The sequence below is a fragment of the Paralichthys olivaceus genome, chromosome 16 (assembly GCF_024713975.1).
Source record: "Paralichthys olivaceus isolate ysfri-2021 chromosome 16, ASM2471397v2, whole genome shotgun sequence".
NCBI classification, from domain to species: domain Eukaryota; kingdom Metazoa; phylum Chordata; class Actinopteri; order Pleuronectiformes; family Paralichthyidae; genus Paralichthys; species Paralichthys olivaceus.
Genome location: NC_091108.1, coordinates 9575172 through 9599379, shown reverse-complemented (window position 1 = coordinate 9599379; position 24208 = coordinate 9575172). Strand labels below are relative to the sequence as shown.

General features: G+C 41.2%; 2 protein-coding genes across 3 annotated transcripts; one reads left to right on the top strand and one right to left on the bottom strand.

The window, feature by feature from the left end:
- Positions 1 to 594: 594 nt before the first annotated feature.
- Positions 595 to 8732, bottom strand: dsc2l (desmocollin 2 like). Of its 2 annotated transcripts, none has more exons than XM_020107603.2 (16): positions 8405 to 8732; positions 8165 to 8255; positions 7848 to 8056; positions 7648 to 7749; positions 6617 to 6772; positions 6302 to 6446; positions 6082 to 6236; positions 5823 to 5957; positions 5516 to 5701; positions 4930 to 5177; positions 4623 to 4768; positions 3787 to 4008; positions 3101 to 3322; positions 2730 to 2845; positions 2152 to 2445; positions 595 to 1710 (listed from the first exon to the last, which is right to left on the bottom strand). In XM_020107603.2, the coding sequence occupies exons 1-16, from the start codon at positions 8441 to 8443 to the stop codon at positions 1513 to 1515; spliced, it is 2664 nt and encodes an 887-aa protein (XP_019963162.2). In that variant the 5' UTR covers positions 8444 to 8732; the 3' UTR covers positions 595 to 1512. The 2 variants fall into 2 exon arrangements, with proteins under 2 accessions (XP_019963162.2, XP_069367022.1); XM_069510921.1 differs by having other exon boundaries at positions 1034 to 1710; positions 2169 to 2445.
- Positions 8733 to 12503: 3771 nt separating this feature from the next.
- Positions 12504 to 23367, top strand: LOC109638830 (desmoglein-2-like protein). The gene is made up of 14 exons (XM_069511916.1): positions 12504 to 12828; positions 13947 to 14069; positions 14624 to 14779; positions 14881 to 15022; positions 15111 to 15274; positions 15979 to 16110; positions 16209 to 16394; positions 16786 to 17063; positions 17176 to 17318; positions 17420 to 17641; positions 18804 to 19034; positions 19302 to 19429; positions 19797 to 20102; positions 20292 to 23367. Exons 1-14 carry the CDS (start codon positions 12775 to 12777, stop codon positions 21363 to 21365), a joined length of 3339 nt encoding a protein of 1112 aa, XP_069368017.1. The 5' UTR covers positions 12504 to 12774; the 3' UTR covers positions 21366 to 23367.
- The last annotated feature ends 841 nt before the right edge of the window (positions 23368 to 24208 follow it).

Genomic DNA, 24208 nt, shown 5'->3' with positions numbered 1-24208 from the left:
AAACTATAAAAGAGAACAGGGGAGTGGTTTTACGATCTGATTAATGGAACGTTCAATAGCTTCACAACAGGCCCATCTGTCTGTGCACCTAGATTCATTATTGTTTTGGTAGTTTTTCCACACAAACAACACCTACTTGACGGAGATAATTATCTCACTAAATTTTACGGCAACTGCTGCTGACAGGGTTAAATCATTTTGGGAAGGGGGAAGAAATCAGAGCAACACTTTCTCCAGAAGGCTGGAGGTAAATATTAGCTACAGGGTGGAGTTTGGCAGTAGGTGCAGCATTGTGCCCTTTGTAACGTGCAAGCTCAGAGTTCCACACCTTATAAATCATTCACAGAGAACACAAACAGAGGCGGCGCACAGCGCACAACTGATTCTGCTCTGAGGTGCTGGTCTACAGTCATAACAGCACAATGAAGCTTTATTTAATAAAAGAAAACATGGGTGTAACGCTGTGACTAAATCATTTAGTGAATGTTCAGTGGCTAAGTTACAGTTTAACTTTTTCACTTGTATAAATCGTATTTTTAATTACCTTTCCTTTAAATTAAGCTTGTATGCAACTAAATAGGAGTATGTAAAAACTTCACCGAGACACATTCTTTAATGACAATGCATGATTACAGATTTAACAGCTGAATACACACACACATACGCACACACACAGACACAAACACACACGAATGCCTGCAGGGGAATGTCAAATGAATTTTATCACATTATGAGAGCATTTGTCTGAACTGGTTAGCTTTCTTTACATCTCGTGCAGGCAGTTGCAGGCGATGTCGGTGACGCCTCACTCCACCCGGTCACACCCTTGTGCTGGCAGGATTACTGCCAGTATGTTGCAATAACCTCAGGGACAGCCAAGCCTGAAGTTACGCACAGTTCACCACCACAAACGACAACAAGGCGCCAGATATGTACTGTACTTAAAAAACCAGTGGAAGTCATTAAACATTAATTGTGTGTCAATTATAATATGAGAGGAATGTCAAAAAAAAAAGTGTGTGTCTAATAAGTGTCATATTTCATTTAGTTATTTATTTCTCTTTAAAAAATATATCAAAACTATCCAATTTAGCCAACAAGCAGCCTCACAAATGCAAAATTGTATGATACACTGTTAACAGAAATTATGAATGATAGCCAAAATACCCACATTTGTTATCAATTAATTAGAAAACCCCACAGCCCTTCATTGCATGTATCACTACAACAAGCTTCATGACCTGTAAAGCCAAGCCACATGTTAATACATATTATGTACATATTAGTTCTCAGTGCAAAAGACTCTTACCAAAATAAAAGCTAAGAAAAGCTTAAAAAAACTAAACAAAACAAAAAGCTATAGCAGAGCAGTGCATGCACAGACTGATGTAGCCTGCCTGTCTGTTCTTTTTTTCCATTCACGTTCAGGGGCGTTATCGAGCACTCAGATCCCAGGCCTCGCTCTAGATGCTGTACGGTGAAAAGTAAACACCTTTATTTCAGCTCCTTTGTTCATGTCTTTTTACAAACGTCTGCAAGAGTTTTGAACTTTGGTCCGAGCGCGTTTAGGAAGTCAAGGTTATCGCTGTCGTCAAAGTCGCTGCAGCAGCCAACAGAGCCGGCTGCGGAGCCCACGCCCTCGAACCCGTAAGAGTGAGCGATGTCATCAGCGTAGCGTCCATCCTCCTCTGTTCCCAGGTAGCCCAGTTTCTGCCAGACAAGAGGAAGCATGTTCTGAGTGTGCTCACCCTTGCCAATGAACGGGGAGATACAACACTGTGTAATAATACGAGGCTGCTCAGGATATGACTGGCAGTCAGATAATACACAGCAAACAAACAGTTCATTCCAGAAAGGCCTTTCTCGCCGAGAAGTTGAGACTTATTAAAGTTTACAGAGGATACTATCAGAGCTTTAGAGAACAAGATTACATTACACATGAGAGTCACCTAAGCTCTTACAGATAACAAAGAAGTTATTAAACCTCAGAGGTGCACGAATCTGAGCACATTCAATTCTGCCTCTTTCTATCACTTTTTGTGCTTACATCCACTCATATATATATATATATATATATATATATATAAATAAATTTAAAAAATAGTTTTTTTTGCACTATGAATATTCTTAAAAAGTAAAACAATACATTACCTTATATAGATACATGCCATTGGTTTCCCAGTTGTGGAGAAAAGTTGAATCCTGGACAAATTGTCTATTGTCAAAGTTCATGCCACTTCCAACCATCTGGCCTCCGAGAGTATCGAACTGGCTTGAAGAGTGCCCCTGAAAGTCGGTTCCAGACATCCATCCGTTCATGCTTTGACCTCCGATTGTGCTCATGCTCTTTACTCCCTGGTATCCTGCATTCTTGAAAGACTCCTTAACTGAGCCCTTTGTTATTTCTCCGACTACACTGTTGGGGACAGGGATGAGACTGACATCCTGTGGAAAAACCCAAAAAAACATTTACATAAATAATGCAAAGAAGAATTATGCTCATAATCAGAGTCCTCTGAGTCAGAGGCAGACCAGGTGCTCGGCCTGCATTATGCAAATGTACGGCATTGTGATGTCACAGTATTGACCGAACTACTGACAGGGCATTTCCACAGTAGTGTTCTCTGGGAGGGACATGAGCTCACTTTGCTGCAGACCTTTCAACTTTGCAAACCTTTATCAGTCACAAACAAAACACACTTGATCGTCTTTCATTATTCCATTCTTACCACTTCATCCCCTCGGCCCTCAGTGTTTGATTTGAGTATGATTCCGCCGTAGTCTGCTGTGTCTTCAAGCTCGAACTTCTCTCTCTTCGTCATACAGAAAAAGCCGAGGAGTAAACCTGTTGTGACAAATTAGAAAGTTGGAAATTAGTGCTCAACAACTGAAAAAATGTGTGAAAGGCATGACAAGAGGAAGCGTAATGGTGTTGTAGTGTGTGATGTATAATGCATAAGTCAGCAGCCACTGAATCTTAAACTTTCTGTCACTCTTCCTGCACTTTTACTCATGCATGAGCACAGAGCTCCTATCTCATTTTCTGCACAGTGCAGCCCGAACAATTCTGCTGGCGGGAGCGTAGCAGCAGGGTACTCACAGAGCAGTAGGAGGAGGGCCAGAGGTAACAGCATAGCCAGAACACCCAGGCCCCCAAATGATGTTGATCTGTCCTTGGCCAAGCAGACTCCACTCCTGCACTGGCAGATCCGGACCGGCACCATCTGTGTTTCACCAGAGCCCTGCAGATCTGTAATGTGCACTGGAACACTGTAGATCCCAGTTGGAAGTTCTTTGTTATGCTTCAAAGTCGCTGTTGTGGCTTTGGAGTAAATTTTTTGAAAGAAAAAAGAGTTAGTCTTTCTCAAGCTCAACAGCTGCTCACAGTTTTAGGACAGATACAGTGAATTTCAACAAAAATTACTCCACTACTTCTATTTGACTATATTCTGTATTAATTGTTTGATTTCATAGAAATAATAAATTTCTATGAAATCAAAAGTGCTACATCATTGATGTGATATGCAGGGATTTTACGTGTAACAAACAATTTTTACTATGTGGTGTTGCTGCGTGGATATTATCAGAGCTCTGAACAATCAGCTTCTAAATAAGCTGCTTACGGCTCCTTCACTGGGATGCTTTTGTTCAACGTTGTGGTTTATTTTGAGAAGAGACGATAGTAAATATTTTGCAAATGTTTCCTTTAAAATTATTCCAACTGTTTCTATTAAACACTTTCTTCATCACACAGATTACAAATTTTTTTTTTAAATGTCCACCTACCATTTAATCTCGTCACTGTCCATGTGCCGTCGTTGTCAGGGGGTAAACTAAAGGTGAAAGGGGAAGAAAGGGGAGGTGCGTCTTTGTCTTCAGCCACAACCAGTACCGAGCCCAGCTCCCCTTCCTTCTCGCATAATAACAGCTCGCTGACGGGGACCGTTGGCACATTGTCGTTGACATCCTCCACATGGATGAGGACTGTGCCTGTGCCTGTTTTGGAGCCTGAAATGCATCGGTCTTACATGAGTATTTCTTCAGGACAAATTTGGACAAGTCTGTGCTGTGCGAAAACAGGAAAAACCTATGCTGGTTACATTCTGGCATTGCCTGTTGATTACTACTACTGTCGGTTGTCTGGAATATTCAAATTATGTATCTGGGACAAGAGCCCAGACTCCACAGCAAACCAGATATCTGTGAGTCACAATAAATCACCAGTCTCGTCACCTGCAGTCCACAGGTAAGACAAAGCCTCGGCTGTTTGTTCAGACAGATACTGATGAGGGTGAGGCTGGCGTTCTCAAGAACCTTCGGCTGATGAGACAATGTCATCAAAAGATGTGACAAACATGTAGTCTCTTGATTTGAATTGTCAACTGGAAACGCTCCCAAACCAACGTTTGATGAGTGACAATATTATGGATGACTGCCCAACCCACAGGCGACAGTGAGCTTACTAAGATGGTATTAGATATTAATTAAAAAAATAGGTAACAGCACAATGTTGTGGGCTGTTATATCTTTATCCATTAAGATCTAATGGACTTGAGATATATTTAAGCTTGTGGTATTTTCTGTCTGAACTCCAAGTGTACAGCATGTAACAAGCCACTTACTAGCATCAACAGCCTTCATGGTGATGTTGTAAATTCCATCACGGGTTACAAAGTTGGACTCTCTGTCGATTGTGTTTGCAACCCTCAGCTCTCCTGTAACTTTATCCACATTGATCCAGGAGGCTGGGTCTGTGGCCTTGTAGTACCTGAGAGACAGCAGTGGAAAAACCGCACATTCTTCAGGTCAGCCAGTCAAAGTCTGCCCTCCAGTGTTTCAGATACCACATAGTTGTGGTTCTGAGGATTAGCTCCAGTTGTGTGTTATTAGTTGCACCACAGGGAGGTGGATTTATCCGGTGTAACTTACTTGATGCCGCTGCTGCTCTTGGTCTCAGGATCCATGGCTTTGTAGATTCCTATCAGCGTGCCGTTTGGCTGGTTCTCTTTGACGGTGAAGTGGATTGTAGGAGCTGTGAATTCTGGGCCCTCATCCACATTGGTGACGGCGACGTCCACAGGGATGGACATCCACTGTGCCTTGGTGCCGCTCAGCTCAGCTTCGTTACGTGCCATGATCTCCAGCTTTACATTTTTGTTTTTCTCGTAGTTTAAGGGCTGGAGAAAAAAATGGTGGGGTGTATTATAAAGACAAATGTGTTGTCAAGGCTCTGTTAGTCACCTGTATGTCATATTAAATAGTTGTAATCCCCTCATGCCATGATCGATTGATTACTAGGACTGAATGTCACAACCCCTGGAAGTTTCTTAACTGCAAATGATTTGAGTGTGGTTGCTCTTGGAGATCACAACAATATGATGCTTCAACACGTCCGCAGTTGTGTTACTTGACGTCACTGGATGTTTTGAAACCTTCAACTCACTCAGGCTCATCAGATGTGCACATGTATCGTGTCAATCATCATCAGAGTAAAAATTGTATGAAACAATCTCACCTTTGCGACGTACAGAAGACCCTCGTTTGTTTTGGGGTCCCTGTCGACCCTGAAGTTGCCATTTTCATTCCCTTTAGTGATGATGAATTTTGAAATCCAGTTCTCCGTGTTTACTAAATCCTTGTCCTCTACAGGGATTCGAAGGATGAGTTTTTCTTTTTCATTTTCTTTGACATTGGCTTCGTACTAAGAGGAGAAAAACAGCATGATTCTTAAACCAATCTTTCAGCAATAACAAGCTCAACACACCTGGTGTGTTGACAAAACATGTGACATCAAGACGCGTCTGTTCAAGAGCAGCACTTACAGATGCTTTTGTGAAGGTAGGTGGGTTGTCGTTGATATCCCCCACAGTAATTGTTGCTGTTCCTGTCTTGAACAGCCCATTGTCTGCCCCGAACATATCTTTGATTTCCACTATCACCTCATGCTTGTCTTTTACCTTAAGAGGAATGTGACGATATGATGAGAGAGAAAGATAAATGACGTGCTAAAGGAATGCAAAAGAGAAGTCCAAGGCATCTCATTTCTGTGTTGACTTCCTGTGTAAATTATTAAGAGCTCACCTCTCTGTCCAGGGTGTTGGTTACTGTGGTGATGACACCAGTCGCTGGGTCTATGGCGAACAGGTCTAATCTAGTCTTGAGAGTATACCTGATCTTGACATGGAGGGTATTTTCTTTGTCTCTGTCTGAAGCGTTCACCTTCCCCACCTCTGTCCCTGTGAGTTAAAACATAGTCATCTAGTTTATCATCACTGAGGGTCAAACCATTCATGGGCCTCACCTGCTTTGCTTTGCTCGAGCACAGTGTACTTCAGGCCAGATATGAATTCCGGAGCATTGTCATTCACATCATCCACATGTATTTCAATGTCCAAGGGCAAGTCCGTCTCCTTATTTGTTTTACTGTTGAAAACTCTGGTCCTCAGCTGTGAAGAAAAAGGTATACGATTTACGTACAGAAAGACGGTCACCTGCATACCTGTTTTTTTCAGTTGGTTGGACCATGAAACCTCCTTAAGTTTTAGAATATAAACATGGACATTTAGATGTTTTGCAGACCAAACAATAATTGATCATTAAAATATCTCTCCCTCACTATAAACATCGGGAACTCCTCACGATCAACTGCTTTGTGCACAGTCAACATCCCAGAGATTCTGTCAAGGGTGAACACTCCCACTGGGTGCTCATTGTAACCGGGTCCGCTGAAGGTGTAGTACACGTCCTGTATGGCTTCAGAATCAGACACAATCTGCAACAGAAACCACATAAATCCATGCGCGTTCCAGTAAACAACAAACAAGCATTCAGCTATTCATAAGTCGTCCATCGTGGTTAATGGCAAAATGTGGAGGAACTTGTGGAAAATGATCTAAATTGAACTGCTGCATTATTCCACAAACGTAACCATGCAACACGATTGTCTCTTCCTCTTTGGCTCTGCGGCTCAGGAGGTAGAGAGGGTCGTCCACTGAACAGAAGGTCAGTGGATTGATCCCCACACAGTGCATGAATGGTGTCATAGAGAAAAGCGTTGTATGAATCTGTGCATGAATGGATAAGACTTGTACTATAAAGCAATATATAAATATAATCCATTTACCATTTATAGCAATAATTTATTTAACATAAAACTAAAAACTGAAACATTTCCTAGATAAGCTCCTTAATTCACATATGCACTAAAATTATATTCTTCCCGGAAACTCTTGTAATTATGAGATGTGTCTGAATGTGTGAATCAGAAAATCTGGGTGGCAGATTAGTGAGAAAGTAAAGTGCAGCAAAAGTCAAAGCGGGAATTTGTGGACTAAGTGTGTTATGTGGTGTGAAGCTGAGGCACTGCTTCTGTTGTCAACATTAGAATTAACTTTCAGTTAATTCAAACGTTTCAGGAATTTATTAGAAAAATACAATACAAAATAAGAAAAATCTATTCCGCAACTTTATCCGCTTACGCAACTTTGGTGGAAATGTGTTGCATAGTTTTGTGCATAATCCCACTGACAAATAAACCACAGGATAGACACGTGTTTCCGAGTGTGTGAATCACAATATATGTATTGCCTAAAAGTATTTAGTAAAAGTAAAATAGAGAAAGTGATGTGTTGTCAACGTGAGGTTTACCTTCTCTATCTCTTTGGGATAAGGCCCGGGGTCATTCTCTAATATGTTGAAGGGGGGGGGGCTCCACCGTCTCTTGGAGCGCTTCAGGAAGCGTTGATCATTCTTCAGTGACATGCACAGAAAGCAGAGGGGGGCCATGACTGCTGGGGTCCACACAGAGCAGGTATAATGATCAGTCTGATCTCACTGTGGGGTCCTACCTGTGGCCGCTGAAGATCGCTGTGCACAAGGTGAACTTCCATCTCACTTCCCGGCCCCGCGTCTTCCTGGGCCCAGACAGAAAATGTCCGCCCTCTGCCTCCCACGTACACGGCCGTGGAAGCCACTATCGCCCCGCTCGACTTCACTGTGAAGCTCGGGTCCGTCACGGTGATCCGCACGGTGCTTCTGTCGCAGTCTGAGACATCGACTGTCAAAACACCGGGAAGGAAAAAATGAGATTTTTTCTTTTTTTTTTTTCTTTAAAGTCGGTGCAGCGGATTCAAACTGATCGATAAGAAATAATCAGTAAAATAACCTTTGGTGATTTCGTATTGGGGCAGAACAGTTTGCGGCACAACCACGTAGAGATACTTCGGGATGAAACACGACTCCACACGGGGAAGGATCTGGAGAACAGTCGGTTACTTTCACATCCGCGTTTAAACTTAGTTTCAACTTCAAGTGTCAGTTCAAATAAACACGTTGTTTTATTTTCACAGCTGACAAAACACACATTTGTTACGTTGTATCAATAAAAGAAAGTTAAAGTACTCACCAACATTACGCACAAGGTGAATAATAAAGCTTGAGCCATTTTTGTAATGTGTAATGTCCGGAGCCGAAAGCCGGACTCCAGGTAAAGAGAGAAGGCGACAGATGATGTGTATGTTTTGCCGCAGAGAACCCCAGCAAAGATGAAAGCTCCTGTCCTAACACCTTATGTTCCGCAGGAGGACGCACGGACTGTTCCTCGCAAAGTGACTCAACGCGCAGACACACCCTGACTGCTCCACCCAGATCTGGAAGATCCCCAGCGACTGCACCTTTCGGCTGTGGCACTATCACTGGCTGCTATTGTGCTGATCCTGAGTACGTCAAACCCCTGTAAATTTGCATATATATAAACTTGTGTGTGTGGGAATGTTTGTGTGTTTCCTGCCAGCAGGGGGAAACATTGCCCAAGTCTTCTGCAACACCCAACTGGCTGTGATCAATTTTAGACTGTTGCAAGAGTTCCAGAACAAAAAACAGACACCATGAAATCTCCCATGGATGAGTTATAGCTGCACCATATGAGATGCAGATGCCTGTAAAAAAGGGCTAAGAACAAGTCTTCAGTATTCAGGCGATCATCGTTCTGTTAAGACTCGAGCAGGTGCTTTTCAAATATGGTGCTCGGCCTCATTAGCAGTTATCTCCTGTCGGCCTTCTCCCCTCTGGTTATTTATTTCGCCTGCCGGTTTTTCAAGAGTATCTGGCTCAAGAAGCCTCGCCCAGGTTTACACAGAGTTTGACCCCAGCAGGCCCCTTCTCTCTCTTCTGAGGCGTTTGGAAGGAAGAGAACTCGGTTAACGCCACAGGAATGTGAGCTGAGCGAAGCCTGGAGCGGGGGAGGCTCCTCTCCCACAGGACAGACATCGCTATCTCTATAAACTGCTGATAAAAGTGGCCAGAGCCAATGTCACTGGGGCTGTGTGTCCTTTAAAATGCGGGTCTGCTGTAATGGAGGGGGCAGGAGTTGTTGTTCAAAAGTGCTATGGGAAGTGAGTCTGCAACAGGAAAGGTGAGAAAAATGTCAGGAAGACGGCGTTGATGTTTGAGTCATGGGCGTGGATGTAATGAAAGGGCTCAGGGCAAGGAGTCCCAACACTAAATGCAAGACAGACTCAGCAAAATAACCCCCGCATGTCTCCGGAGCTGGAAAGGAAGGTGGGTTGTTTGCACTCAGGCTTCAGTGTGTGTACAGAGTACACAGTATAAATACAAGCAGCCCCCCCCCCCCCCCCCCCCCTTACTGACACTACGGGAAAACAAGTCACAAAATAGATGTTTCATAATATTCTTTTTCTGCTGAATAGCTGCGTTCAAAGTAAACCAAATGATGATTCATTCTCCTTCCAATTTATTTAACGTCATTGCAGTGTCAAGTCATCCATTCCTCTATATCTTGTTTTGATTGTCTGGGCGTCCAAGGAATTGCAGGTGTGTCGATGTGATGTTAGGAAATCTATTCTGGAGTAGACCATCTGCATGAGGACAACAATGTGAGGTGTTCTGACAGGATGCCACGTAGAAAACCAGATGTTTCCAGGAAACACTTTTGAAAAAAGGTTTAAAAGATGACACAGATACAGCAACGATTCCTGAGGCGGGAGTGTTTTCTGAATGTACCCAAAGCACATGGCCCAACCCTCACCACTCCCTCTGGATGGGTGCCAAATGAGAGGCAGGGTGGGGCACTAGCTTGTCAGGGTTCGTATTTGTGTTAGACAGGTTTTGCTGTGAGCAACAGCTAGTGATTGTGTGTATTTCATAATAATACGGACTAATACTACTATTACCACTACCATCCTTACAAATGTACTGCACATAGCACACGCATGTTAATCAGTTCAAGAGGCCTTTTCATATTCACCACCATGACGGTCGGTGCCTGAGGCAGAGCTGTTCCATCCATCCACAAACAGTGTGGTCATTTCATTTTTCAAACCACTCTCACTCTGCTGGATTTCAAAATAAACTTCTGAAGCTTTTTGGAGCAGTTTAATCAATATGCCAAACCCACTGCAGACGTGTGACCATAGATATGAGTGGAATTGTTTCTTTCTTTGTCTCTTTTTCACAGGTAGATTTTTATCATACATCATGCATGATAAAGCCTCATCGAAACTGCCCAGCTACTTTACTCATGAAGCACATTAGTCACTGCCGAACGTGTTACACTACCGCAGACTACGTGTAATGCAGAAATACACAGGCGTACACAATAATTCCTTTGTAGAAACAAATAAACCAATTATGTTGGATTTAACTGATACTGCATTTCAGCTCCTACACACCTTTAGCCACAGGGATTCAAAGTTTAGTGGATGTTGTTAGGGCAGACTCTCTCTGTGCCAACACACACCTTCTTTTTCTTTATCTCGTTTCTTTGTGTGTTTCTTTAAACTTTCACAAACACACATACATTTATACACACACTCCAGTCCAGTTGGTCCAAACATGCAACTTTTTTAATCATGTTTTTACTCCTCTGTGTATCTCTAAAATAAACCCAGATTCGCCTGCATGCAACAGACGCACACACACACACACACACACACACACACACACACACACACACACACACACACACACACACACACACACACACACACACACAGTGCATTCCATAGCCATTTACCCTAACCTTAACTGTCACAACTAAATCTCTAACCCTATCCATTCCCAACCTAACAGTGACCGAGTCTTAACCCTCAAGACCCTAATCACACGTTCACCTAAACCTAAACCTAAACCTAATCCTGGTCCAACCCTCAAACAGCCCTTTGCAAAAAGAAGTGAGGACTGGCCAAAATATCCTCACACGCACATTAGCACACACTCCAGTCCAGTGTGCAGCTGAATGTTTCAAAGCGGCAAACACAGAAACTGAGGTGTACTTTGGGAATTTCACAGGTGAAGGAGAAGTTTTGCAGACGAGTGAGAGAGCTGGTTTGCATCAGGCTCCAATGCAAGAAACTGAACATCACAATCATACATGGCAGATAAATCCAAACGTTATCTCCTTGTTTTTTTAATTTAGAGGCTAAATCACCTGTTTATTTCACTTGTTTCAGCCACGTTACACTGGCTCCTGGTTGACCTTCATAGCACTTCATGACCTGGCTCCTGTGTATTTTTGACCTCTTAATTCCACATGCACCTTTGTAGCTCGAGATCCTCGAGCAAAAGCCATTTCTCACTGGTCCAGAGACCTGACCTGAAGGAGAGAGGCCTTTGCAGTCAGGGCAACAATTCTCTGGAATGACCTGCCTGAGGAAATGAGGCTGGTGGAGTCAGTGTCATACTTGAAATCCTTTCTTAAAAGACATTTTTAATAAAATAAGTTGTTTGTTTTCTTGAATTATTGTATTTTAAAAGAATACTAAATACAATATTTATACTGGTAGAAGTACTTCAGAACTTACATATAAATGTATCTCTACTTTTATTTTACCTACTGTTTTTACCTACTGTTTATTTATTATATTTTCGTCCTTGAATTGTATTTATTTTCTTGCATGAAGCACTCTGTAATTGTGCTTTGAAAGGTGAGTGTTATTATCATTATTATTATTATTATTATTAGTAGTAGTAGTGGTGGTGGTAGTAGTAGTGGTAGTGTTAGTAGTAGTAGTAGTACTGTTTTAATCTCTAAATAAGAGTGTAGTGGCACTGGATGATTTCCTGCAGATGTATAATGTGCATATATATATATATATATATGGTATGTGCTATAAATATATTAATACTATATATATATATATATATATATATATATATATATATATGCACATTATACATCTGCAGGTATATATATAGTATTAGTTATTACTTATTATTATTATTATTATTATTACTAGTATTACTTATAGTATAAGTTAGTAAAGATAGATAGATAGATAGATAGATAGATAGATAGATAGATAGATAGATAGATAGATAGATAGATAGATAGATAGATAGATAGATAGAAATGTGCAAAAGGAAATTCATGATAACAGAATAATAATGTAATTTTGACAGTAATGAAAAAGAAAGCATGCCGGGGGGGGATTTCCTCTTTAGTTCAGTCTATCTTGCTGTTTTCTTTCCACCAGGCTGTAGACAATAGACTGCACACACACACACAAACATCACAGCTACGCACAAAGAGGACACAACAACCACCTCCCTCCTCTTCCTCCTCCTCCTCTTGTTATCAGCAGGAGCTTGTGAGCAATCAAACCAGGGAGGAGCCGCCTCCTCTGTAACATTTCTTCCTGCACTGCGCCAGGGTCGAGGTCTGAACCAACAATACACACCCACAGACACACACAGACAGAGAGAGAGTGAAGAGGAAGCGGTTTGGATTCAACAAGTTTCCATTTGTCCAACAAGTCGATGGCTCCGCTGCTGAGGTGCTGCGTTTTTATCCTGCTGCTGTTCTGCTTAACGGTGAGTCCTCGATCCACTACATGTTACACAGAAGTTCCCTGATCGCTTAGAATACAAGTCAGGACGGGTGGAGCCGCTCTCCTGTGACCGTACATACTTGTCTGTGCAGTCAAAGTTGAACCATCGAGTTTACGCATAGCGAGGGGAAAGTTAATGCGCACCCTCCATGTTAACTGTCAATTGTGCGGTGGAGGGGGAGCGCACAGATCTGCCTTTATTTCCTCCTCACACACACAGTTTCTTAAGTACCTGAATACAGAGGGAAGAGAAAATGTCAAGGCCACATAGTCATGGTCGATTCAAGCTGTGAGAAGGGTCTAATAGTTTATCTCACGTTATAGAGGAAGAAGTTTCAAGCTTCCAGATAATTGTGATGTATATTTAATATGGTGAGGATTAAATATTGATGAAAAGAATGTTCACTTTCAAAATGCAATTTAAATAAGAGGAATGGCGACTGATCATTTATTTAACACTTAATTAAAAGTTTTATATTCATTGGAAGTAAAATAATTATTTGTAGTTTGTAACATATAAGTAAAAAAACTAAAACCACAGTCTGTGCCTGAGATCTGAGATCTATTTTCCTATCTCTATCTATCTATCTATCTGTCTGTCTGTCTATCTGTCTGTCTGTCAAGACCCAATAATTAAGTTCAGTTCAATTAAGTCCAACCAAATTTCTCACACTCAATGACATGTTTGTTTTATTTCCTTTAAGATCCACACATTTTTTTCCTGGGAAATAATTTTTTTTTTTTTTTTAAAAAACAACTGGGAATGTTTAAGAAAGATTTAAGATTTTAAGTTCCGCCTCTGAGACAAAACGTCCTTGGTGGAGGTGAAAATGTCCACCTTCTTAATACAAATGCCACAGAGTGAATCTGTGAACAGAAAATTGCTGGATCTGCACTAACATTGAAAAGGTTCCTCTGTGACCCACACCACATCCTTCCACCAAGTGTTGTGTTAAACCGTCCAGGCGTTGTTGTGTTATGCTGCAAACACCCAGACAGACAAACAAATGCCTTAAGTAACATGTGTCACTCAACAATGTGTCACATGAATTTGTATCATTACACATTAATAACAGCGAAACTCTCTTTGTTTACCTGCAGCTGGATACTGTGGCAGCAGAAGGAAATGGACCCTGGTTACATAGACAGAGAAGAGAATGGATCATTGCCCCCAGAAAGCTGAAGGAGAACCACGACTACACCGGCCTGGAGAGTATCGCCAAAGTGTGTAGCCAACTTCCTCTTTTACAATCATTTTAAAACAGATAATAACATATAAAGCCCAACATTCATGTACACACTTGTTGTGTGTTAAATTTGAGTAATCGTGAAGGATATTTTCCACTTCGCTGGTTTTTATCGTTTGATTTTTGAAAAGCCTGGCGTAGACTGAGTATGTGTGAGAACAGGTTCTGATCTTTGTTCAGATGTTTACACACACACACACCTACTGTCTGTTGTTATCTAGTCTTATATCTCTGGATATTACTTCAAGTTTTAGGATCTGATGTTGTAATCGTTGGATTTAATTAAGTGATGTTTATTGCCAACAGACCGTAATGATCTGTTTATGGTTGCTCTCATCTGGGCGAAAACACTTTGAATGCCAAACTTTAGATAACTATATACGTCACATGCTTCATTATTATCCAAATGACAATAATTCGAAATTAAGACAAACAAACCAACAACATTGGAAATTTAACCTTGTAATAAACTATCTTTGAACACTTTTCCAGAACAGGTGGATTCATTGTGTTTCTGTGTTTGTGTTTCAGATTCGCTCTGATAAGGAGTACAACGAGACAATAGTATACTCTATATCAGGGCCTGGTGTTGATAAACCGCCTTACAGAGTATTTTCTGTCAACCATGAAAATGGTTTAGTTAAAATCCATTCAATTCTGGACCGAGAGGAGCGCGCCGAATATAATGTGAGAGCTCTCACCCATCCTGTTTGCACAGTATAAAGCACTTACAGGTCAAGGTGTACAGTGAGCACACGGTCAAATAATTGTGGTTTCTTTTGTTGTAGTTAAAAGGTATGGCCAGGTTTAAAAACGGGATACCAGCTGAGGAACCTATTGATCTTAAAATCACTGTTGAGGACGTGAATGACTGCCCACCAGTCATTAAGCCTCAGCAGGTCGGATCTGTCAGTGAATCCAGTGCAGCAGGTATTTGAAGACGCTTCACGGTGAGATGGTTCTGAAAAACAAAGGCTTATCTGTACTCAATCATCTGCATTATTTCTTTCCCGTCTAGGTACTTTTGTCATGAGAGTGAATGCTACTGATGCCGATCAAGAGAACACACTCCACACAAAACTCTTCTATAGCATTGTCCAGGAGAGTAACAAGGATGGGATGTTCTACATCAACTCTGAAACTGGAGACGTCATGGTGAAACAGACGACGCTGGATAGGGAGGTGAGGCCCTTCACTGCCCTCTCAGGTCTGTGTCAGTGTCACATGGGTTGCTTTCACACATGGAGAAAAAACACGCAAAATGCAGAGTATGCAGGAGGTAGGACATGATGTATGAATTTGAATGCGGAAATCACAGGTTTTATAGAACTTTGGCAGTTCTTCTCACCAAAAGCTCTTCATCAGCGTCTACGACAGTTTTTCATCCTGAGATATTTGTATTCATTTGTTTTGTTCAGTTTTGCATTGTTCGCATTTTCAAAAAAAAAAACCCTCTGACTGAATTTTCCAGACCTTTGTCTGCTGTATTCTCACATGGGCTCACTCACAAGTTTCACTAGGGGGCTGGCAGGAAAAGTTCAGGAAAATGTTTGGAGCCACTGACTCTGACATTTGTGTTCTCACATAAAGCCGCTCCAGAAAAATTAAAGAAAACGTCCAGTGCATGTCTGAAAGAAGCTATAGTGAATCTCATTATTACACCATTGATATATTTTTCCATTAGCTCTTATTTTGATAAATCAGACATGGACCTGTCTGATTTGAGTGTGATGGTTATTTGTATCAATACAGTAAATTAGCATCACCTCACAAAATAAATATGACCTATTTTTCTCCATAAACAAAATTCCCTGTTGGATCACAGTCAATATTAACCAAATATTAAGAAAGAATAATTTTAAGTTTTTCTCTGATTTTTCTTTCAGATAAAAGATACTTACAAGTTGATGATCAGAGCCACTGACATGAACGGACAAGGAGGAATCTCAGGAGATGGAGAAGTTGTGATCAAAATTAAGGACATAAATGACAATGTGCCGACCTTGGAGAAAGAAATGGTGGGTGTGGCACCATACTTTCCACACCTCCGTTCTGTTTTTCAGTTTATACTTTTTTGTGCTTGACAGTAACGGCTGATTTGGATTTTATTTTGCAGTATGAAGGGAGCATACAGGAAAACACTATTAACACCGAAGTGTTGAGGATTCAAGCCATTGACATGGATATGATTCACACTGACAACTGGAATGCTGTCTATGAAATCGTTTCAGGGAACGAGGCAGGCTATTTCAGTATCACTACTGATGCCAAGACCAACGAGGGAATCATCACGGTTAACAAGGTAAAAACTGCAATTGCACTCACTCAGTAGAGTGAATACGGGCCAACAGCCCTTGAAATTAAAACAAGCCTACACATTGGTGGTAGTGACAGGTTTCCATCCCTGTTTGTTACCATACAGCAACCTATAAAATCACATTTAAGTGCAATAGATCCAGATATTAATTTGGATCAGTATGAAACTGCACACACTCATAGATACCAACCTGCTTAATATGTCTGATTTGTTTTTCAGCAAGATTCACAAATTATTCTGATAGATCTGCCCCAAAATCTCCTTGACTCACACCACATTGTTCCGCAAAGTTCATTGTGGTAATCTGTTCAGCAGTTTGAGTAACTTTTTTTTATTAAAGCTAATGTGATTTTACGCATTATCCTTGAATCCACAGGCGCTGGACTATGAGGAACTAAAGGTCGTCAACTTGGGTGTGGGCGTCTCCAACAAAGCGCAGTACAATTTTGGTAGCACCCAAATGTCAGGATCTATCGGCCAAAAATCCTACCCTGTCAAAATTAATGTGGTCAATCAAAAGGAAGGGCCCCGTTTTGTGCCAGGTGTGAAAGTGGTGACCATCTCTGAGGACCACAGCTCCATCTCCCTCAAAGAGATCATCACTAACTACGCTGCTACCGACAGTGACACACTGCTGACAGCCACCAACGTCAGGTACAACCACCCAGTAGTGAAAGAAACAGTGCATATACGCAACACAACAGTGCATTTACAGTATGTCTTTGTGTCTCTGGATTTACATGTGTTTGTATTTCCACATTTTCAGATATGCAAAAATCCGCGATGATGACAACTGGTTGATCATAGATGAGAAGACAGCAGATATCAGGCTCAATAAACTACCTGACAGAGAGTCCAAATTCTTGGTCAATGGAACATATTATGCTGAAATTATATGTATGACCGATGGTGAGTTCTGTAAATCTGTCATTATTCCCACATGGACATACTACATATGGTGATGAGTAGGTTAATGCTAATATCGCTTTTCTCTTATCCCTTTCTTTCAGATAATCCCTCAAAAACTGCCACAGGCACCATAGCCATTCAGGTGGAGGACTTCAATGATCACTGCCCAAAACTGACGACAACAGTTCACACTCTGTGCCTCGAGGAGAACGTCCTCTACGCCACAGCCGTGGACGAGGACGAGTTCCCCAATTCAGTGCCGTTCGAGTTCACAGTGATTGAGGACAAGAGTAAGGGGAAATGGACGGTGGAGCATTTTAATGGTGAGAGGACGTGAAAAGGGAAGTTGGTGGTCATTAAAGTGTCAGCAAATCACTGTTTAATGGGGGCTTTTCTCTTCAAGGTTTATATTTATATATATATATATATGAACAAATTCTGCATTCAGCGCTAGTCTTTACTTTTTATTTCAGTGGTTTCATGTTGTTTACATTTGTTGCAAAAAACATGTTTACATAGTTTATGTTGTTCATCACTGTTTCTATCAGGTGTAAATTCACATTTTCATAATGATTCCCCAAAAAATGTTATGCTACTCATATTAACATAACTTAGTTGTTTGCTCTGTTGTTGCATTGTGTAGCTGTGTGCACCGCTATTTGTCTTGACCTCGTTTGTGCCATAAAGTTGTTGCCATCAAAGCAGACAGTTGAACCTCATAGTTTCAGCTGTGCCCAAAATGCAGTTCTCTCTCTCCTGGGAGAACTTCTCTTACGGCTGTCTCTGTGCCTGTCACTCGGTATCTGTTGCCTGTTAGAGTGCCCCTTCTGCATGTGCAACCACCGATACCACCATAGATTGAACTGAATTCTGTGACAAACACTGAACGTTATATTTTAGGGTCGTAGAATAGCTGCACTTCTGCACATTTCATTTCGTATACAGTGGAAACTGCTTATAGTGATCAGGGATATAGTAATCAACCTTCTTTACAGATCATAAAGCTTGGGACATAAAGCTATACAAATGTTTTTAAAATAATTTGGCTGTAGTGATCAGATAGGCCCTTACAGTTTTCATCTTTCATACATGTTTGGACAATAGTGATCATTTATCAGTTTTTACCGGCTCTGTCAGTAATTTACTGCTCAGTGTTACCACTCCCTCAAGTACTGGGATGATCAGAAGCTATGCAATTTATTTATAGTAATCAACCACTGAGAGTATAGTAAGCAGTTTACACTATATTTGCAATACACCAAACTCCATTTGGTTTTTCCACCCTCACTGCACTGCATTACGCATTTTTAATAGTGGGCATGGATTACTGGGACACTCAGAACACACAAAACCAATTAAAGTAACAATCTACCACACCTTTCCTCCAAGTCTGTCATGAAAGGGGTCCAGCCGCCTTCGTAATGTCTGAATAAAGAATGTCAAATGTATCTATTACTTTTAAATATGGTCCTCGTCCTTTTTTAGCCACCACAGCAATTCTCAGAGACAACGCCGACTTGTGGCCAGGTATCTACCAAGTGGCCGTGGAGGTCAAGGACCAGCAAGGGAAAGCATGTGGTGACCTTCAGATGATCGATGTAACCGTGTGTACGTGCGAGAAGGACACCAAAGTGTGCACGACACGCAGTTCGAAGACGATAGGTTTGGGAGCTGGAGGGATCCTGCTGCTGCTCCTGGGGCTGCTGCTGCTGCTGCGTGAGTCGAGTTACTATACTCATCTTTCTTCTTTTTTCTGGTTGTGCACTTTGATCACGATCCGCAGCTTTTCCAGCACAAGAGCGTTTCACCTGACGTGTTGTAGCACGTCGAGAGATATTTACTGCAAGAAGGAGAGAGTTACAAATGGCTCCGGCATCTATTCCACAGAGTTCAATCTTTTTCTGGAATGAGAGTATTTCGCTGATTGTTTTTTAGATGTGATCTCTGTAACAGTTTATTCTGTTGTGTTGTTTATTTTTTCAGTGTTGCCGCTGCTGCTGTTGTCCTGCCTGTGTGGAGGTGCTGCAGCTGGAGGAGCTTTCAAGCCAATTCCATTTGATACCAAACAGCAGTTGATTTCATATCACACTGAGGGACAGGGAGAGGACAAGGTACTTTGACCAGAGCAGAGAATGGATTTTATTGAATGAAGAGATATATTTAGCTCAGAAAATATGTATCTATCTAGTAATTCCATAAAGCTGTGTTTCTGTCTATATGTGGAACTCACATCTCAAGAACCGTTATCGTATCGGCTTCACACTTTGCATGTGTCTTGTGAAAAACTCAAAGTGCCGTGCAATATGTTTGATACTAATACAATTTGAATAAACAGGTTTCAGTTTCAGAAAGAAAACTGCAACCAGTGTTACCACAGGTCAAGCAAACAACCCATTCCAAACAGGCGGGTTTAGAATGGGCACTGCACTAGTCTTCTCAAACACTGAATCTCTGATGGAATCTCACTTGTTCTTACAGGAGGTTCCTCTCCTACATGTCCCGGTGGAAGTCGACGGTAGGGCCGGGAACATGAACATCATCAACCGGAAAGATGTGATTACAGTCGGAGGAGCAGCGGGTGGAGGAGCAGTGGGTGGAGGAGCAATGGGTGGAGGAGCAGTGGGTGCAGGAGATGTCACTGGCATGTATAGATTCATGACAGAAGAGGAATGGCGCAGATACAGAGAGACGATAGGATATGAATCGGGATCAGGGTTCTCCAGAGATGGGTTCTATAATGGGATGGCTCTATCTGATCAGTTCCTGGAGGAGTACTTTGTGAATGTGAGTACATTTACGTTTAATTGATTGAAGTTTAATAGTTAAATTATTCATTGAGATAGGTTAGAATTTGTACATTGGATGATGATTATTATGTTTTCAAATTAAAATAGTAATTAGACAATTTTCATCATGATAGAAGCTTGATATTCAAGTCCAATTCACATATGCTTGTTCTGGTTCTGTTTGCAGAAAGCAAACCATGCCTCACAACAGTCCCAGCAGAAGGATGGACTGCTGGTCTATGACTATGAGGGTCAGGAGTCTCTGGCAGGTTCTGTAGGTTGCTGTAGTCTTCTCGAGAACGATAATGATCTCGCCTTCCTCAACGACCTTGGGCCTAAATTCAAAACCCTGGCAGATATTTGTCAAGGATCAACCATCGTGACCCAGTTATCGAATGCAGATGTGTCCATCTCCTCACCAAGACCGGTGTCTCCAGTCAGGCCCTCCACCTCCTCCCACACACATGTCCACACTCACACAGAATCGATCAGGGACAGGGACCGTGTCCATGTCAACGCTGTGGACATCTCCAATGTAGCAACCGGATCCTCCACGATCTCACAGGAGGAGTTAATTACTGAGAGAGCCCAGGTTTCTAACGTGCAAGTCCAGGACAAGATGATGATTCCCAGTCAGACCCTGCTCATACAGCAACCCACTATGTACTACACTGCTGCACCCATGTACGTAGTCGAGTCACAGCCCCAGATGATGCTTGTGGCTGGAGGCGCCCAGCAGCAGGTGGTGGGTCAAGTAGCTGAAGTTGGGCTGAGTCAGGGGATGAGTCAGGGGCTGGTGCAGGTTGGTGGTCACCAAGGTTCTCAGGGTGTGGTCCTCGTAGACAGGCAAGTAGGAGTGGATGGAGCCATGGGTCAGATGGCCCAAGGCCTTTCGCAGGGAACTATCTCCAGGTCCAGGAAGGTGTTCCTGGTGGAGAATGGGTCCACCGCTGGACAGCAAGGTGGACAGTTTGTGCAGGGATTTATTCAGACAGGGGGACATTTTCAGGGACAGGATTCCACAGAGCAGGGCCTTGGGGTCAGTGGTCAGGGCTTGGAGGTCAGAGGTCAGGGCTTTGAGATGAGGGCTCCGAGTTTTGCGATGGGTTCACTTGGTTCAACAGGATCAAAAGAGGATTTCTATGGCCACACCCAAGTTTCTATGGCAACACCCAAGTTACAAGGAAGCCAGAAACTGGTCGTGCAACATAAGAAAGTCTCCGTTACAGAGAGAAATACTGAATCTAATACAAGAGCCTAAAGCAAAAAAAAAACATTTGCTTAGCATATCCACAAATGTCACAATGCTCATCTACTGGAACTTACTTCAGTTTTTTAAAATATACTAAACAATCTTCTCGTGGTACAGATTGATAACTTGTTAAATTGTGGTATAACTGGTTACAGTAAGTACAACAAGTATGTCCTCTACACTACTGCAGTATCATGACCATACAATTACACATTACATACAGTGTTGGTGTAAAGTTTATAGCAGAACTGGGAGAAAACAACAGATTATAAGAGGCATTTACACACTAGCTGAGGGGGAACAGAACATCTATGGCCAGTCAGTGTAGGCAGTGAATGACAGCCATTAAATCACCATATTTACTTTAATACACTAGCAAGGCTTCAGGGTGGGAGCGGCCAAAGTAAACAAAACTAAACAAAACCATTCAGTCATACACTGCATATTATCTCATCAAACTGCAAACCTCCAACTAAAGAAAACTGGAAGAAGTGGGTAACATAAAATAGCCACAGTACATCTCCCAGGGCTTAGATAGGTGTCCACCAATCACATATATTATATCAATTTTGAAGTATCATAATTGGCTTGAAATAATCAAATTTCATGTTTTATTTTGGGTAAAATTATTGTATGTGAGTCATATGCAAGAAAACAACAATTATTAAATAGTTTATAGATAAAGATACTCTGTGATTGTTAAGAGAAACAAGTGTTTGACACACCTATACATCTAACCACACAACTCCTATGTCCTCCAACAATATGGTAACTAAATAACATGATTGGCTTGGAAGATGAAGGGTGAAAAGGAATGCATAAATAGAACAGATCCAAAGTGCATACTCACGTACATCATCACAGACACAGACATAGGATCCATATTTTACTATATTTGTTATATTATAATAAGTCGTAGTCACTAGCAACCAATCATAGCACCCCAACTGCAGGTCAAGGAACATCTCTGCTTTAATGGGAACAAAATAAGAGCGAAACACAACATATGATGCACTAATACATGAAAAAAAGATGATGGATTGTAGTGGGAACATTACGTCTGTAAACCAGTGATGGAACTCGTGTTCTCCTTTCTGAATATTCCTACAACGTATGAAGGACAGAAAGGTATTTCATTGGTACAGATCAATACTCTTAATTAAAACTCCTACAGGTGCAGTAAGAGAGGCACTAAATATCTTACTTATTGAATTTGTTGTTTAATCAGCACAGAACCAGTTTCAGAGAAAATGCTGTGTTCATAAAATCCCTGTTAAAATTAAGATAAATGTATAATGTTTGATAAAGTCACTAAGACAGAAACTTGTGTACATAGTATCCTGCTGCAACTCACTGCTGTGAGTGTTGTATATTTTTGTGTGGTGTATTTGTTTTTTGGAACATTTTAGCTGTATCCGTGCCTTTAGCTGCTCTGCTGACCTTTGGATTGTTTGACTTAGTTATACTGTAACTAAGACCTGGGTGGGAATTCGTGGGAGAACTGTAACACTGATAAAAGCACCGTCTGCAGCAGAATCAAAGCCCGAGTGTTCGAATGATTTAATTCACCAGGAAGGGACAAGGATCTTTTTATTGCTAGTCATTGTTGATCGTAAATCACAGAATAACAAAAATCCTACTTTTTATTGTTGCACTCCCTATTTTCTACAGAATAATGTGGGTAACTGAAATAATCCAAGGCTTTTAATTTTGCTTTTTACAAATGTTTATTGTGACATAATTCCCCCATTATTTTTTATTGTATTGTTTTTATTCTGTGTTTGTGAAATATTTCGGGTTTGTGAATGGGAAAAGTGCCAAGCACTAAAAGACATTTGGTAGAATGACAAATTCATTTTTGGTATAGTTGATATTTTAGTAGTGAGCTGTATGAATACAGCATATGTTGCTCTAGAACAGCGCAGTACTAAAAAAAAGCATTATAATGAGGATGTCTTCATTATTTTCAAGTTTTGCACGTCATAACATAATAAAATCTAACTGAAAGAAACTGTCCCATCTATTCCTGAATTCTGAAATATCTTTATGACATTCAACAAATTAAATAGCAAGTTAACTTATAATTATATATATATATATATATATATATCATATATCACTGTAGTATACTAAATAGCTAAATATAAATGTATAATAGTATACAATATGATATAAATATATAAATGGTATATAAATATATTAAATAGGTGATCAGCTGATCAAATTCACGTGAAGGACAGGAACGTATAGTGGAAACACTCCATATAGTGTCTTCACACTATAGTGTCTTAAGGAGACACTGTTATCGTCATTGCACATCAGGTGCAGACAGATACTTTCTCTCCATTGTTTTGTTGTGTTTTGAAATACTCATTCATCAAGCACCAACTGACAGCACCAACTGTCAATGCACATACCTCATTATACCTTTCACACTCGGTCCCTGTTGAGCCCGTCTAGTTAAAAGTCCATTCCTGACTCGTAAACCTTAGGCACATTTTTCTGAAACAGGCTTCAGTCTGTGAGGTTAAAATGTCAGAGGGATTCTGCTCTGAGCTTTTTAACAACTGGGCTCTTTGTTGCTGACTTGAAAAGATGCATTCATGCCTTACTTAAACAAAGGAAGTAGAAATTCAGGTTTCCCTCATGGATGACAATGGTCATTAATTTACATGAGCAATGCAGAAGTCCAAACTAATGCTTTTATCTTTTTAATTAGATCTGAGACTTTTATTCTTCAGTTTTGTTTTGCATTCAATAATAAAACCAATGCCACGTGATAATAAATGCACCGTTGCCATGTTGCCTGCAAGAACACAAAAGCTTGAGGGCATGTTCCACCACTGTCTCAG